This window comes from Ctenopharyngodon idella, chromosome 5, assembly GCF_019924925.1.
Source record: "Ctenopharyngodon idella isolate HZGC_01 chromosome 5, HZGC01, whole genome shotgun sequence".
NCBI lineage: Eukaryota > Metazoa > Chordata > Actinopteri > Cypriniformes > Xenocyprididae > Ctenopharyngodon > Ctenopharyngodon idella.
Genome location: NC_067224.1, coordinates 24447659 through 24460541, shown reverse-complemented (window position 1 = coordinate 24460541; position 12883 = coordinate 24447659). Strand labels below are relative to the sequence as shown.

General features: G+C 35.7%; 1 protein-coding gene across 50 annotated transcripts in view; it reads left to right on the top strand.

The window, feature by feature from the left end:
- camk2b1 (calcium/calmodulin-dependent protein kinase (CaM kinase) II beta 1) overlaps positions 1–12883 on the top strand; it is a 71462-nt gene that overhangs the window by 2137 nt on the left and 56442 nt on the right. For all 50 annotated transcript variants that reach the window (XM_051895717.1, XM_051895713.1, XM_051895711.1 and 47 more), the window contains exons 2-5: positions 799–893; positions 8283–8342; positions 8466–8520; positions 11044–11109. In XM_051895717.1, coding sequence (XP_051751677.1) covers positions 799–893; positions 8283–8342; positions 8466–8520; positions 11044–11109 — 276 coding nt within the window. The remainder of the gene's footprint in view (positions 1–798; positions 894–8282; positions 8343–8465; positions 8521–11043; positions 11110–12883) is intronic.

Genomic DNA, 12883 nt, shown 5'->3' with positions numbered 1-12883 from the left:
TTTAAAATATGAAACAAAATAAGAAATATTACTATTGTAATAAAAAAATTGTAATTTATTATTTTTAGTAGTAGTAGTAGTAGTGTTGATGTTGTTATTAGTGTTATTTAAATTACAATCCAATTTTTTTTTTTTTTCATTTAATTTGCAATTAGATTTTGTTCCCCAAATCATTTAGCCGTACTATTTGGATTTCATCACAACCCATGTATGATAAACATTGCCATAATAACATAAGTTGAGTTGATAAAATTGCAAACCTCAGCTACATCACAGTGTTTGCGTTATTGTGTAAATGTAGATGTTGTTTTAGGTCCGGACGTCTTTCTTACCATATAATTTTCTCACTCTGCATAAGTTGTGAGAACCTACAGTATTAACAAGACAAACCTACTATACTATATTTTATTCATATAACACAAACCCAGTCAAGTATATTTTATTAATACAGGCTGCCAGAATTAGCTCTCATTTTAGTGACGTCAGCCTTCACAGTCGAACAGCCTACTGCCAGAGTCTGACAGCGTAATGTAAGGACGTTTATGATGAATAAATAATCTGCTGTACTTAACATTGGCATTATCTTACTCTCTTTGCTTCTGTTTATTCCCTCCTGAAAGGATAAATACAAACACCAAATAAGCTGCCAGAATTTGAAGCAGTCTTTTTGAAGCTTTGCCTTTAATTTTTGTACAGCAGAAACTTCACTGTCAAAATGTAACATTATTATGGCAATTCTGCTATTGTACTGTCAGAACCTTATACTTACTGTCTCAATTATTTATTTTTTTTCCTCAGGGGAGCGTTTTCAGTGGTGCGACGATGTGTGAAGTTGAGCACAGGCCAAGAATATGCCGCCAAAATCATCAACACCAAAAAACTGTCCGCGAGAGGTGAGTCAATTCCTACAAATGTTCTGAAACGAATTAAATGTTTTTTCATAACAGTATAACGGATGGGTTTTAATTGTAGGGACAATTTTACAACTAATAAGTGTGAACATCTAAAACAGTAATTTAAAGTTCCAATATATTGGAAGTAGCAAAATATCATTGTGACATACATCCAAGAGAAAAACATTGTCGACTTGGTTCTATCCATCAGTTATGACATATTGATTAAAAAGTACGAGGTCAAAAAATGTAAAATGTGAAACGTGCATGAATTGTTCACAGTAATATTATTGAGATACATTTAGAAAATAGATGATGTATTTCCATTTCATGCCAACTTGTGGCAGCACCATATGTAGTGATGGTATTATTTGGTAATAACATGGTACTTTGATATGCACTATTGTACTGAATAATTACAATTTTCATGTACTGTATTATTGTCATAGCGCATATTCTGTAGGATACTATGGTACCATGTCCAAAAAAACATAGTAGTACCAAATTGTAAACGCTCAGAAATACAATCCTAGTACATTTCAAAGGACTCTTAAAGTTCTACAACATGCTGAAAACTATATTTAAATCTGCTTCCATGGTTACTGTCATTGCCAAAGACATATCCAAACACCATGGCAATGAGAGCGAAACTATACCAGTGAAATGACAGAAAGTGATTTTCAATTTTTACGACATCCCGCTATTGACTGAGGGGTGTAAATCTTTTTACGCCCTTCTGTCCTCCCTTCTGAAACTTGAAGCCAGCAGTTGCTTTGCCAAAGTGTCATCCTCATCATGTCCTCTAATGGCTGTGTGGTCATTGTGGTGAGAATGTGTAATGTGGAGAACAAGCGCTTGACATGTACTTGATTCCACAGTCCACTGAAAACCGTTTTAAAATAGGCCCAACAACCTTCTAAATAAAGCTTGTGTGGAGAAACACATTGCTGTCTGATTGTGTGGTTAGAGGAAATCAAATTAAGGTTGGGAATGTAGAATTTATTTGTTTATTTATTTTTTGGAAGGAAAGACATCTTGGTTAATATGGTTTAGGATTAGTGTTTGAAGTGTTAAATTTCCTGATGCAGACAAGACTGGCCATTATAAAAACTGTCCAGGTCAAAGTTTACCACAAAACCACAAGTCTCACCAAGGCTGCATTTATTTGGTCAAAAATACAGTAAAAACAGTAAAATTGTGAAATATTATTATAATTTAAAATCACGTTTAATTCTATTCTAATATATTGATTTGGTGCGCTTTTCTTATTATTTCTATTTTCAACTTAGCCCTTTTCTTTTATTGCAGATTTGTGTTATTGTAGCATTTTGTCACAAAAAGCAAGTATGATAAATGTTCACAGTGTTCGATTTGACATGCATTTGACAAAAGATGGCGCTGCGGTGGGTCATGTAGATTTGGAGTGACTGTCTTTAGGCTGAGAGTTACTCTGAGGAGAGAGAAACAATATGATCTGTCAAGGGGTTAGAAGGAGGGTGGGCATGAGAGAGGAAATGTGACCTAGATATACAGAAAGAGAATGAGTGGGAGAGAGAGAGAGAGAGAGAGAGAGAGAGAGAGGGAAGGAATCATCATGAATGACTTGGAGAGAAAGACGCATAAAGAGAGAGCTGACAGTGAAGGCACCTTTGGCTCTTGGCAGCTGTGTGTGTGTGCATGTGAAAAAAAGGGAAAGAACAAGCATAGTTATATGCCTGGAGCACGAGACTCTCATATGATCCAGAGAGATGGTCATCATGACCCTTGCAAACTGCACAAATATGTTCATGATGCGTCATGATGAACTAGTGAACTAGTCTGCTAGTTTATCTTAATTTTTCCACAAGTAGTTTTTAGTTTTTATTTTTTTAGCATGGTGCTCTTCACTTGCAGGGTTTGACAATAAGGACTGGCCGATGGCCCGGGGCCAGTGTGAACGACACTCGGGACAGTAGACGGAACGGTCACTTGCCCGATCGGGCCAGTGCTGTATGGTATGCGATATATATCGTCTATGTCTATGATATCGTAATTGTTGATTTAACGATCTGAAATTATCGAGTATGTCCCTCACTTTACAAAAACACACCCATTGAGCATGCACTATGTGACGTACTCTAGTAGGTTAGACTAGTGCGCGTGCATATTTAGAGTGTACGCTTTCACTGCGTGATTTAGTCTATTAAAATGCCTTTAGAATGCCCCCAGAATTCAAGAAAAGGGGCAAAAATGCCCCAGGTTTAAAGTGTCTTTTCATTTTTAAAATAATTTCAAATAACAGTATTTAACATTTTATATTTTCAACATTTCAAAACATTATTTATGCATCTGTAACTGCTCTTGACTGATTAATAAAGTTCTCTATAATCTATAGTTATATTATATATCTATAGTTAAATAGTTATAGATATTACAATTTCTGTGCCTGAAAATCTCCTGTTTAAATCTACATGAAAAACTTGAAAAGCATTGTTTATTTCATTTATATTTATTTCATTTGTTCTGTTGTACTCGTAATTTGATTATTTATTACTATTTTATTACTTGCTGTTTATTTATCTAACGATATTTAAAATTTAAGTGAGTTAATCTAGTAGCTTTTGGTGTCATAACCCAATTTATTAAGGTTACATGTATCAAAAACAATGAAAACAATAACTTGGCTTATTTTATAGGCCCATTTTCTTTTCTGTTACTTTATTAATTTTTTGTTGTGGGGCAAGTGAAAATTTTGGTGGGGCAAGTAAAAATTTGAACCACTGGCCCGCCCGGGCCAGTAGAAAAAATCCTTAGCGTTGAGCCCTGACTTGTACAGTTTAATGTGTCACTTTTTTAAAATTCTTTTTCTTTAAAGCATCACAGCTATATCCATTCATGTTTAGATGGGCGTCATTGTGTAAATCATGTTGTTGTTGTCACTAGTGTTGTAGTAGGAACATATTTTATGTAGACGTGTGAAACATGTCCGATCAAGCTTCCTTAAAGTCTCAATGTTGCGACAGATCTTTTCCATATTGTGACATACATCTGAGTGAAGCGAATTATTGAAAAGGAAAAAATGTAGAGTGGTGACTTGGTTCAATCCAGTCGGTTTTTGATTGGATGGAGGCAGATCTGCTGAATGTGAACTTGCAGTGGTGGATTGTTGTAATAAGGGGTGGAGTTTAGGCAGACTAAGTGCTCCGGCATACTATACATCACGAGAGATGTCTAATGTTTCACTGGATTTTGGTTAAAAATTACAAGGTCCAAAAGAAAAAAAAATGAAACATACATGGAATTGTTCACAGTAAGATCAATAACATGCATTTAGAAAACAGATGAATTTCCATTTCATGCCAACTTTAAAGGGATAGTTCACCCAAAAATGAAAATTCTGTCATTAAGTACTCACCCTCATCACTCCAAACCCATAAGACCTTTGTTGATCTTCAGAACACAAGTTAAGATATTTTTGATTGAATCTGTGAGCTATCTGGCCTCTGCAACACAATTACCACTTTCAAGGCCCAGAAAGGTAGTAAAGGCGTTGTTAAAATAGTCCACGCGACTACAGTGGTTCAACCTTAATGTTGTGAAACAACGAGAATAATGTTTGTGCGCAAAAAAAGAAACAAACAAAAATAACAACTTTATTCAACTATTTCTTCTCTTCCATGTCAGTCTCCTACGCAGTTGACGTTGTACACACAGTGCAGTGCTTCCAGGTTCTGACTCAGTATTGGCCGACGCTGTTCACATGAGCACCACGACGCATGTGTGTGATGCTGACACAGGTGCTGGCCAGTACCGAGTCGGCATTCTGACATAGAACCCGGAAGCACTGCACTGTGTGTACAACGTCAACTGTGTATGAGACTGACAGAGAAGAGAAGAAATTGTTGAATGAAGTTGTTTTTTTTGTTTTTTTTGCGCACAAAAAGTATTCTTGTCGCTTCATAACATTAAGGTTGAACCTCTGTACTCAAATGGACTATTTTAATGATGTCTTTAAAACCTTTCTGGGTCTTGGAAGTGGTAAGTGTGTTGCATTCTATCGGAGGCCAGATAGCTCATGGATTTCATCAAAAATATCTTAATAAACACAAATTAAGCCCCAACCACGACTGGCGACGGAATCTGCCCTATTAGCTTAGCTCGTCCCCTGAGTGAGCTGTACACACTCCGCCATGTTTTTCTCCTCGCCAGAGAATTTAACAGCAGCATTCAAGTAAGAAATGTATTCTTATTAAAGTTACTAACGTTAATTAATCAAGAGCAGTGAGTGATTTTCTGTTTTTTTTTTTGTTGTTGTTGTTTGGTTCATATTAACAGCATATACAGCGGTAGGTAGCTTGTATATTACTCTGCTGCTTGCTGTCACTTTAATACGCAGATCTAAATTACACATGCAATTTCTTTCCGTGCTGTTTACGTTCACAGACATAACCGGCTGTGTTTGTGAACTTTGTGTGTTTTTGGCATAACCTTGTGAGTATTTGACAGTTTAAGTGCAGTAAAATGTGTAAGAGAAATCAGTATAATACTCACAGAACGCGCTGTCTCTCTGCGTGTGCTTCGGATGTGTGCACTCAGAAAACCATATATCAGAGGTTTAAACTGTTTAAACGCATGCAAATAATAAATTTTCATAAACTGCAACGTCATGTGAGCATGGCCGCGATAGAGATGATTATCAAAACCAAACGGATGTTTTGTTAGTTTTTAGCACAGTATCCGAGGCACGAGTTGTACAGTCTCCACCCTCTTCTGGAAAGCAGGGTGGGGAGCAGCAGCTCATTTGCATTTAAAGACACATACACGAAAACAGCTTTTGCTTTGTTTTTCCTTACACTCAAATGGCCATTTACAACTTGGTATAATAAAAATGATCTGTGGGGTATTTTGTGCTGAAACTTCACAGACACATTCTGGGGACACCTGATATTTATATTACATCTTGTAAAAAGAGGCATAATAGGTCACCTTTAAAGTAGATACTTTGCCTCAGAAATGAAGTGTGTAGTGGTTTAAAGTTTTTATTTAAATTTGGTACAGGAAGACCATTTTAGTTGGAGGGACCTCATTAGCTAGAGCGGAGCTCCATAGCTGGGTTGACAGTGTTTGGTGTTGGCGTTCAGCTTCATGAGTATGTGTATAACTCAGAGAATGCACAGCAGCTGAGCTTAAGGTCAACGCACATCAGCGACAGACAAAAAGGGGGCAGGATTCCAGACCAGGCTAGTAGCCAATCAAGAAGCTTGTCTCTGTTATACGGGTTAGTATGAGTAAGACGAGGCAGTGCCAAGCCATTAAATTATAAAATATGCCAGGGGTGAGAATAGGGACAGTGAAACATTGAACAATAAATAAAGGTGGAACATGATCAAATGGAAAATAAAACTTACAGGCTAATTGATATGGAACTGCACTGTGTGACCTTGAGTGTCAGCTGGAATAAATTTCAGATAAAAGTCAGATGACAATTTCTGTTTATACATTATACAGTGGTCCCCGCAAAAAATGTTATGACACTTAAGGTGCACTTAAAAATGGATGAATGTTTTTGCATTACATAACAAAAGATCAATCCACGTGTCACATTCTTCTAGCAAAAACTTTTTTAAAAAAATCTTTTTTTAGCACAATAGATAAGCAATAAATTGATATTTGTGATATTTGTATGTATGTAATTTGTGTATGTGTATATAATAGATATTTGTGGTTGTCAAACTGTGGAAAAGTCACTAGAAAAATAGTTCAGTAAAATGAAATTAGTTCTGCCATCATTTATTTGCCACTTTGGTTTGATATTTTGTGCAATCATGCAATGACATTCATATTTTTTTTTAAGTGTGACAAGTGTCCAGATCATGTTTGGGACCATCGTTATATGCAACCTATCTTTTCTGAACTATGGTGAATCTGTAAATGTAATATTATATATTATATTAAATTATATATTTTTAAATTAGGTACTTGTGAATGTTTATTATAGCATTTAAATGGTCAAATAGTGGAATTTCTTAAGTTTTCATGACTGTATCCTTGCTGGTTGAATTATGTTGTGAATTCAAAACTTACTTACTACACTTACTCACTTACTACATCAAAAATTAGTTGTGAAATTTTGCAGACCTAAATGTCCAATGTTGCAATTTTGCAAGGTTCCAAATTATACCCCAGTTAGTGTTGCACAATATACAGATACTAGATACTGCTGTTAAAAACATTTAACATTTAACAAATTAAATTGTTGATGTCGCCTTCAGCCGTGTCTATCATTAGGGAAAGCTGAATTTTAACTGCCTGTTGCTGTTGGGTTTAATTTTTCTGATGCGTCTTGAGGCTTTTTATGCTGCTATCAGTTTGGTGAGACATTGGATGCCCTTATAAAGCATGAATCATACGCTTAAGACGTATGTTTTGTATTGCCCTAATCCATCTGGGGCTTGATGTGGTTTTAGTGCTGTCTCTGTTGATTTTCTCAAGCATGGAGCATTTATTCCCCTTTTTCAGTAGCGCATCATCATCATTAGCATCCTCATTATTGTAATCAACAGCCTAGGCAGTGTGTTCTGTGTCCAGATGGGCCAGTTGGGCGCTCTTCAATAACCAGGGCTTATATCGAGAGGTTTGTAGATATACATATAGATATATATGAGACACACAGATGGCTGAGATCAGGCTTAAGTGACATTCAGGAGAAATATAGATTAGATATCAGCATGGCTTTCACTGTCTGAACCTTAAATCTAATCTGGACATTCTGAAGTAAAACATTGTGTTGAGTCTCTATCTAGCCACCCTCATTTCTGGGCTGCACTAATCTTTTTATCAAGACTGAATGAGATCTGGGACGTTGATTTAGCGCAACTGTGACAAGCTTAATGTTTGTGATTGCTGCCTCCTTTCATGTTTTTGTGCCAAATGCTCAACACTTGACACAGGAAATAATAATGATGTAATTAAAAAAAAAAAACTAAAAGCATATCAGGTATGTGATGATGCCATTTCTAATGAAAACATGGCCTGTAACTCTGTATCTATATTGGAGCTATGACCACTGTGACATTTTGACACTGTGACAAGTTTTGTTTATTTTGAAGTTTTTTTTTTTTTTTTTTTTTAATTCTACCCAGTATTTCACAATATGTGAATTGCTCTTGGTTAAGGATGCACTGTATGTTGGTACCATGTCTGTTATGGACTAACGTAGAGGTTTTTATTATTGTGTCAGTCAATATTGGATATGCATCGATGACAGATATTGTAAATTAATTGCGCATGTTCATTTAGCTTATTTTTATATTTAGGTTAGATTTAACAGATCTTAAAAGAAAGATCTGTTTAATACAAAATAAAAAATCTGCTTAACACTTCCTATGTGTTTCTGTCTTTGTCCCTCAGACCATCAGAAGCTCGAACGAGAAGCTCGAATCTGTCGTCTGCTGAAACACCCCAATATTGGTGAGCTTTTTACCTCCACCACTCATAATCAAAAAAATTTACATTTTTTAAATGGATGTTGTGTGATTTCGGTTCCTACAGCCACAATAAAACCTAATTTTCATTTCTCTTTTTCTGTTTTAGTTCGTCTGCATGACAGTATATCAGAGGAGGGCTTCCACTACCTACTGTTTGATTTGTAAGTGTCAGTATACTTCCTGTCAGAATGTTCCTCCGTTTCCCGTCATCAAATTAGCTTTGACGTGAGGAACAGCGCATCTTAAAATGATTCATCCCTCATATGTTATGTGCTTCTGAAGTCTTTTATCAGCAGTCCATTTTTCTGCACTGTTAAAGGGATAATTCACGCAAAAATAAAAAATGCTGTCATCATCTGCTCACAACACTGTATGAATGCAAATGGAGTACTGCTGCCTTCAAGTCATGTTTGAACGTTGGATCGTATTTGAGATGAGCACACATGCACCCCACAAATTGTTATTGATCATAGAAAGGTGTTACAATTGGCCAACACATTTATTATATTCTGACCAAAATTGCTGGAATGTACATCACGTTGTAATTATGATTTTTAAAATTCATAAGTAGGTGCTTCCCAAGAGGACTTTCTGCTGTTCTGATGAAAGTGAATAGTAACTAGTGGCTGCTAAACTCCAAAAAGGATTAAAACAAAGCAACATAAAGTAGTACAATACAGTATGACGCATGTTCTGCAGTGTCATTTTAGTATTATTTATAGTATATACTATTATATTTTTTTTTTTTTTTTTTTTTTTTTTTGCTGTTTCTGGACCCTGGTTGGCTATGGCATACTAGTCCCTGACATGTGCAGTTTTGATTAGGTGTGGGTGGGTGTGATGTGGGACCGGGGGCCTTGGGCTTTCGCCTTCCAGCTTGTACTTTCACCTGGGATTTCTTGTCTCTGGCTGGCTCAGCACTTGTCTCGCTGTTTTAATGCTTCACATATTAGATGAGGTGCACACACACATTCATTTGGAACATAAAATAAGTTTAAAGCAGGAAGGGGAAAAAAAAAAAAAAAAAAAAAAAAAAAAATGCACACACATAGGGTAAGTGTGGCGTGGGCGTGGCGGCCTAGGCTTTGCACTGGGCTGATTCCATGCTGCACGCCATGCTTTTTTAATGCATTATACACTAATTGACAAACATATTATGAGTATAACAATGAGAGCAGCCATATTTATTTTAAAAAAAAAAGAAAAAAAAACACAGACAGGGTAAGAGTGGCATGTGTGGGACGGCTGGGGATGGATTTTGGGACCCTCGGCCCCACAGCACCGCACCTTGATAGCTCGTTGCAACATGACACTGACGGGGGTCTATCCTATGCCATGGCCATGAGTGGAATAGAGGCAGCTTTATAATATCTTATTATTAATAGCTGTATCAATATTACCATTATTAATACTATTATTATTATTATTATCACTGCCATTGCAACTACTACTATTATCATTACTATTAATGGCTGTATCAATATTACCATTATTAATATTATTATCATTATTGCTATTACTGTTATCTTTATTTTTCCTCTTCCTGATCCTTTAACCTCCCCCTCATTCCGGATGAAATGAGTATATTTCTTAATATTTATCATTACTACTACTGCTAATACTATTATTACTATTTGTCATTTCTTATTAATTGGATTTATCATTATTATTATTATTATTATTATTATTATTTATTATTAATACTGTTGCTATTGTCACCTTCCTCATTTTTTGCGTGTGATACTATTATTATCTTCATCATTGTTTCCTCCTTTTTGATATATATTTTTTCTTAACTCTGGTTATGTCTGTTGTACTTTCCTACATGCTCCTTTATTCATATATTTCCACTCCCACACACACACACACACACACACACACACACATACCCAAATCATACTGGCGGTTATGTATGTTTTGTTGGTCTTTGTATTTTGCATTTAATTTCTTTTCTGTAAATATTGTAATTATCTGTTTGCATAATAAAAAAAAAAAAAAAAAAAAAAAAAAAAAAAAAAAAAAAATTATATTATTTACTAATATTTTGAATTAGCTTTCATTTTTTTATATGTTCAGTTTTCATTTTCATTTTAGTTTAAGATTTAGCAATTTGTTATGGGCCTTTGTCAATTTTATTAGGTTTATTAGATTTCGTTTTAGTATTTCAACTTATTTGTTTCAGTTAGTTACCAAGGCTACGTTTCTAATATTCGTTTGTTTTTTAAAGTTTATTTTGTTCCAGCTTTATTTTAGGTGCTGAAAACTTTTAACAGTTATTGTCACGTTAACTTCGACAGTATGAGTTGCGACACATTTTCCCACCCCCTGTTATATAATCGGCCTTTAGTGAAAATAATTGCTTTTAAAGGCCGATACATCAGTGTATTTGTAATTGTTATGCATATAATGCATTATAAAGTTTTATATTGTAGTATCTTCATATATTAAAAATGCAGTGATATCAGATGGTCTATAATCAAAAACATTTAATGCCTCCCCAAAAGCATGCCGTCTTTGAGAATCTTAAAAACCTCTTTGGTTTTCACAGTTCTGGCTTTCCTGAGAATTTTTGCACTGGATTTATGTCTCCATGGAAACTGAGCTTGAGGAAGAGACGTGCACAAGGACAGGAATTCTGTTTGAATGATCAAATAGCCAGGGTGAACTTGTTTCCTGTGTTTTAGGGTGACTGGAGGTGAACTGTTTGAGGACATCGTAGCCAGAGAGTACTACAGTGAAGCAGATGCCAGGTAAGAATGCTTTTTTTAATGTTTTCCGTTTCTCTGTTCCTCTCTTCTACCCTTTCTTCTCCTCTCTCATTGGCCCTAGTTTGTTGCACCCAGCACCACCACATACATATTCACTGTTAGTTTGTTTTGCATTTGGAGGTGCTATTTGAAATAGCATCTCCCACAGTGCAACACACAGATCTTGCTCTTTGTCCAGCAAACACACTAGGGTGAAATATGACCTTTTGCCTAAAAAGGTGGCACGACAGAACTGGACACTAACATTGTTTGAGGAAATGAACTGTATGCTGTTGTGTGTAGTTCAGGTGTTTTGTGTGAACTATATAAAGTCCCTTAGAACAATTCTAGAGTGTTGCTGTTGTGTGTTTTGTCTAGATATATCTTTTTCCACTGATCTATCTCTGTCCTTTCATCATGCATTATGTCTCTCTCCCTCTCATACACAAACACCTGCTCAAACACAGACACGGCCTTCCTGCAGGCAATTTTTTGGCTATCCCCTACAGATCCGCAGTGTGTGAGTGTGTGGTTGTGTGCTAGTTACCAGGGTTTGCAGTATGTAGTTAAAGGTGTTAGTCCTGAGCATTATCACCTCTGCGGTGCAGCCCATATGCAATTCATGCTGACTTTTCTGTGTGCATCCTGTGGGTGTGTGTAACACATTCATTTGGGCAGTCTCTCTTGTGGGGTTTTTTGACCCAGTGCTTAAGACATAGTATTGTTAGTGTGGATGGGTGTGGCATAGCAGTTAAATGTCTGGCCTTGTAACTGGTAAAAGTGATAAAAGTTTAAACCCTGCAAGAGACGATACATAAACTACCATCATTTTGCCCTTAACACTAAACCTCAGATTTCTTTTAGGTTAGTGTACATGTGACATTTGACAGATGTATAGTTGAGTATGTGTATATACTGTATGTGTGTGTGTGTGTGTATATATATATATATATATATATATATATATATAAATATAATATTAGGGATGCACCGAAGATTATTTTTGGGGGCCGATACCAATATTTGTCACTTCCTCTCTTATTTGAAATTTTGTCATCAAAATAGATATATTGATATATAGATATATAATAGTATTTTGATCATGTTTTAAATAAGCAAAGTTCAAAAACACCTGCATTAAAATATACTAGCAGGTTTATTGCTGCATCATCAAATCATTTTTAATGAACATGGATTGGATCCATTTAACATTCAGCAGGCCTGCATAAAGACAACAGAACAAAAATATATATGAAATAAACAGTGCTTTTTAGGTAGGTTTAAAAGTTTTCATGCTTTTACACTTTTAAAGTGTACTTGCATGATGTTTACACTGTAATTACTGCAATTACATGTACTGTAGTCTATTGCACAGGGGCTCTTAAAATAGGTTTATATAAAGCACAGAGAGGCCTCTTGAGATGAAATTATAGGCCAATAACGGCGTCTGTCTGAATCAAGTGCTAGCTTCCATTCCCTAGATATCCTTTTCAAATAAAATGCAGGTGATTTGTTTGAAGTGAAAACGGACGCAATAAACTTAATAAAACATCAGTAAAGTTTTGGTCATCATTCAGATGGGGTCCGCTACACTTATGAAAGTTACAAAAGTTATTTAGTCAAGAATAGTGTGCGATCTTTTGTTATTTGATTAACTTTAAAGCGCAGACAGCAGCGCTAGGATTACGCAACAGACACACGCAATGCAGCTCAGTGCCTTCACACAGTTAATTCATAAACCATTGGTTTGTTATATCGGCGTTTTTCATGCTACAGC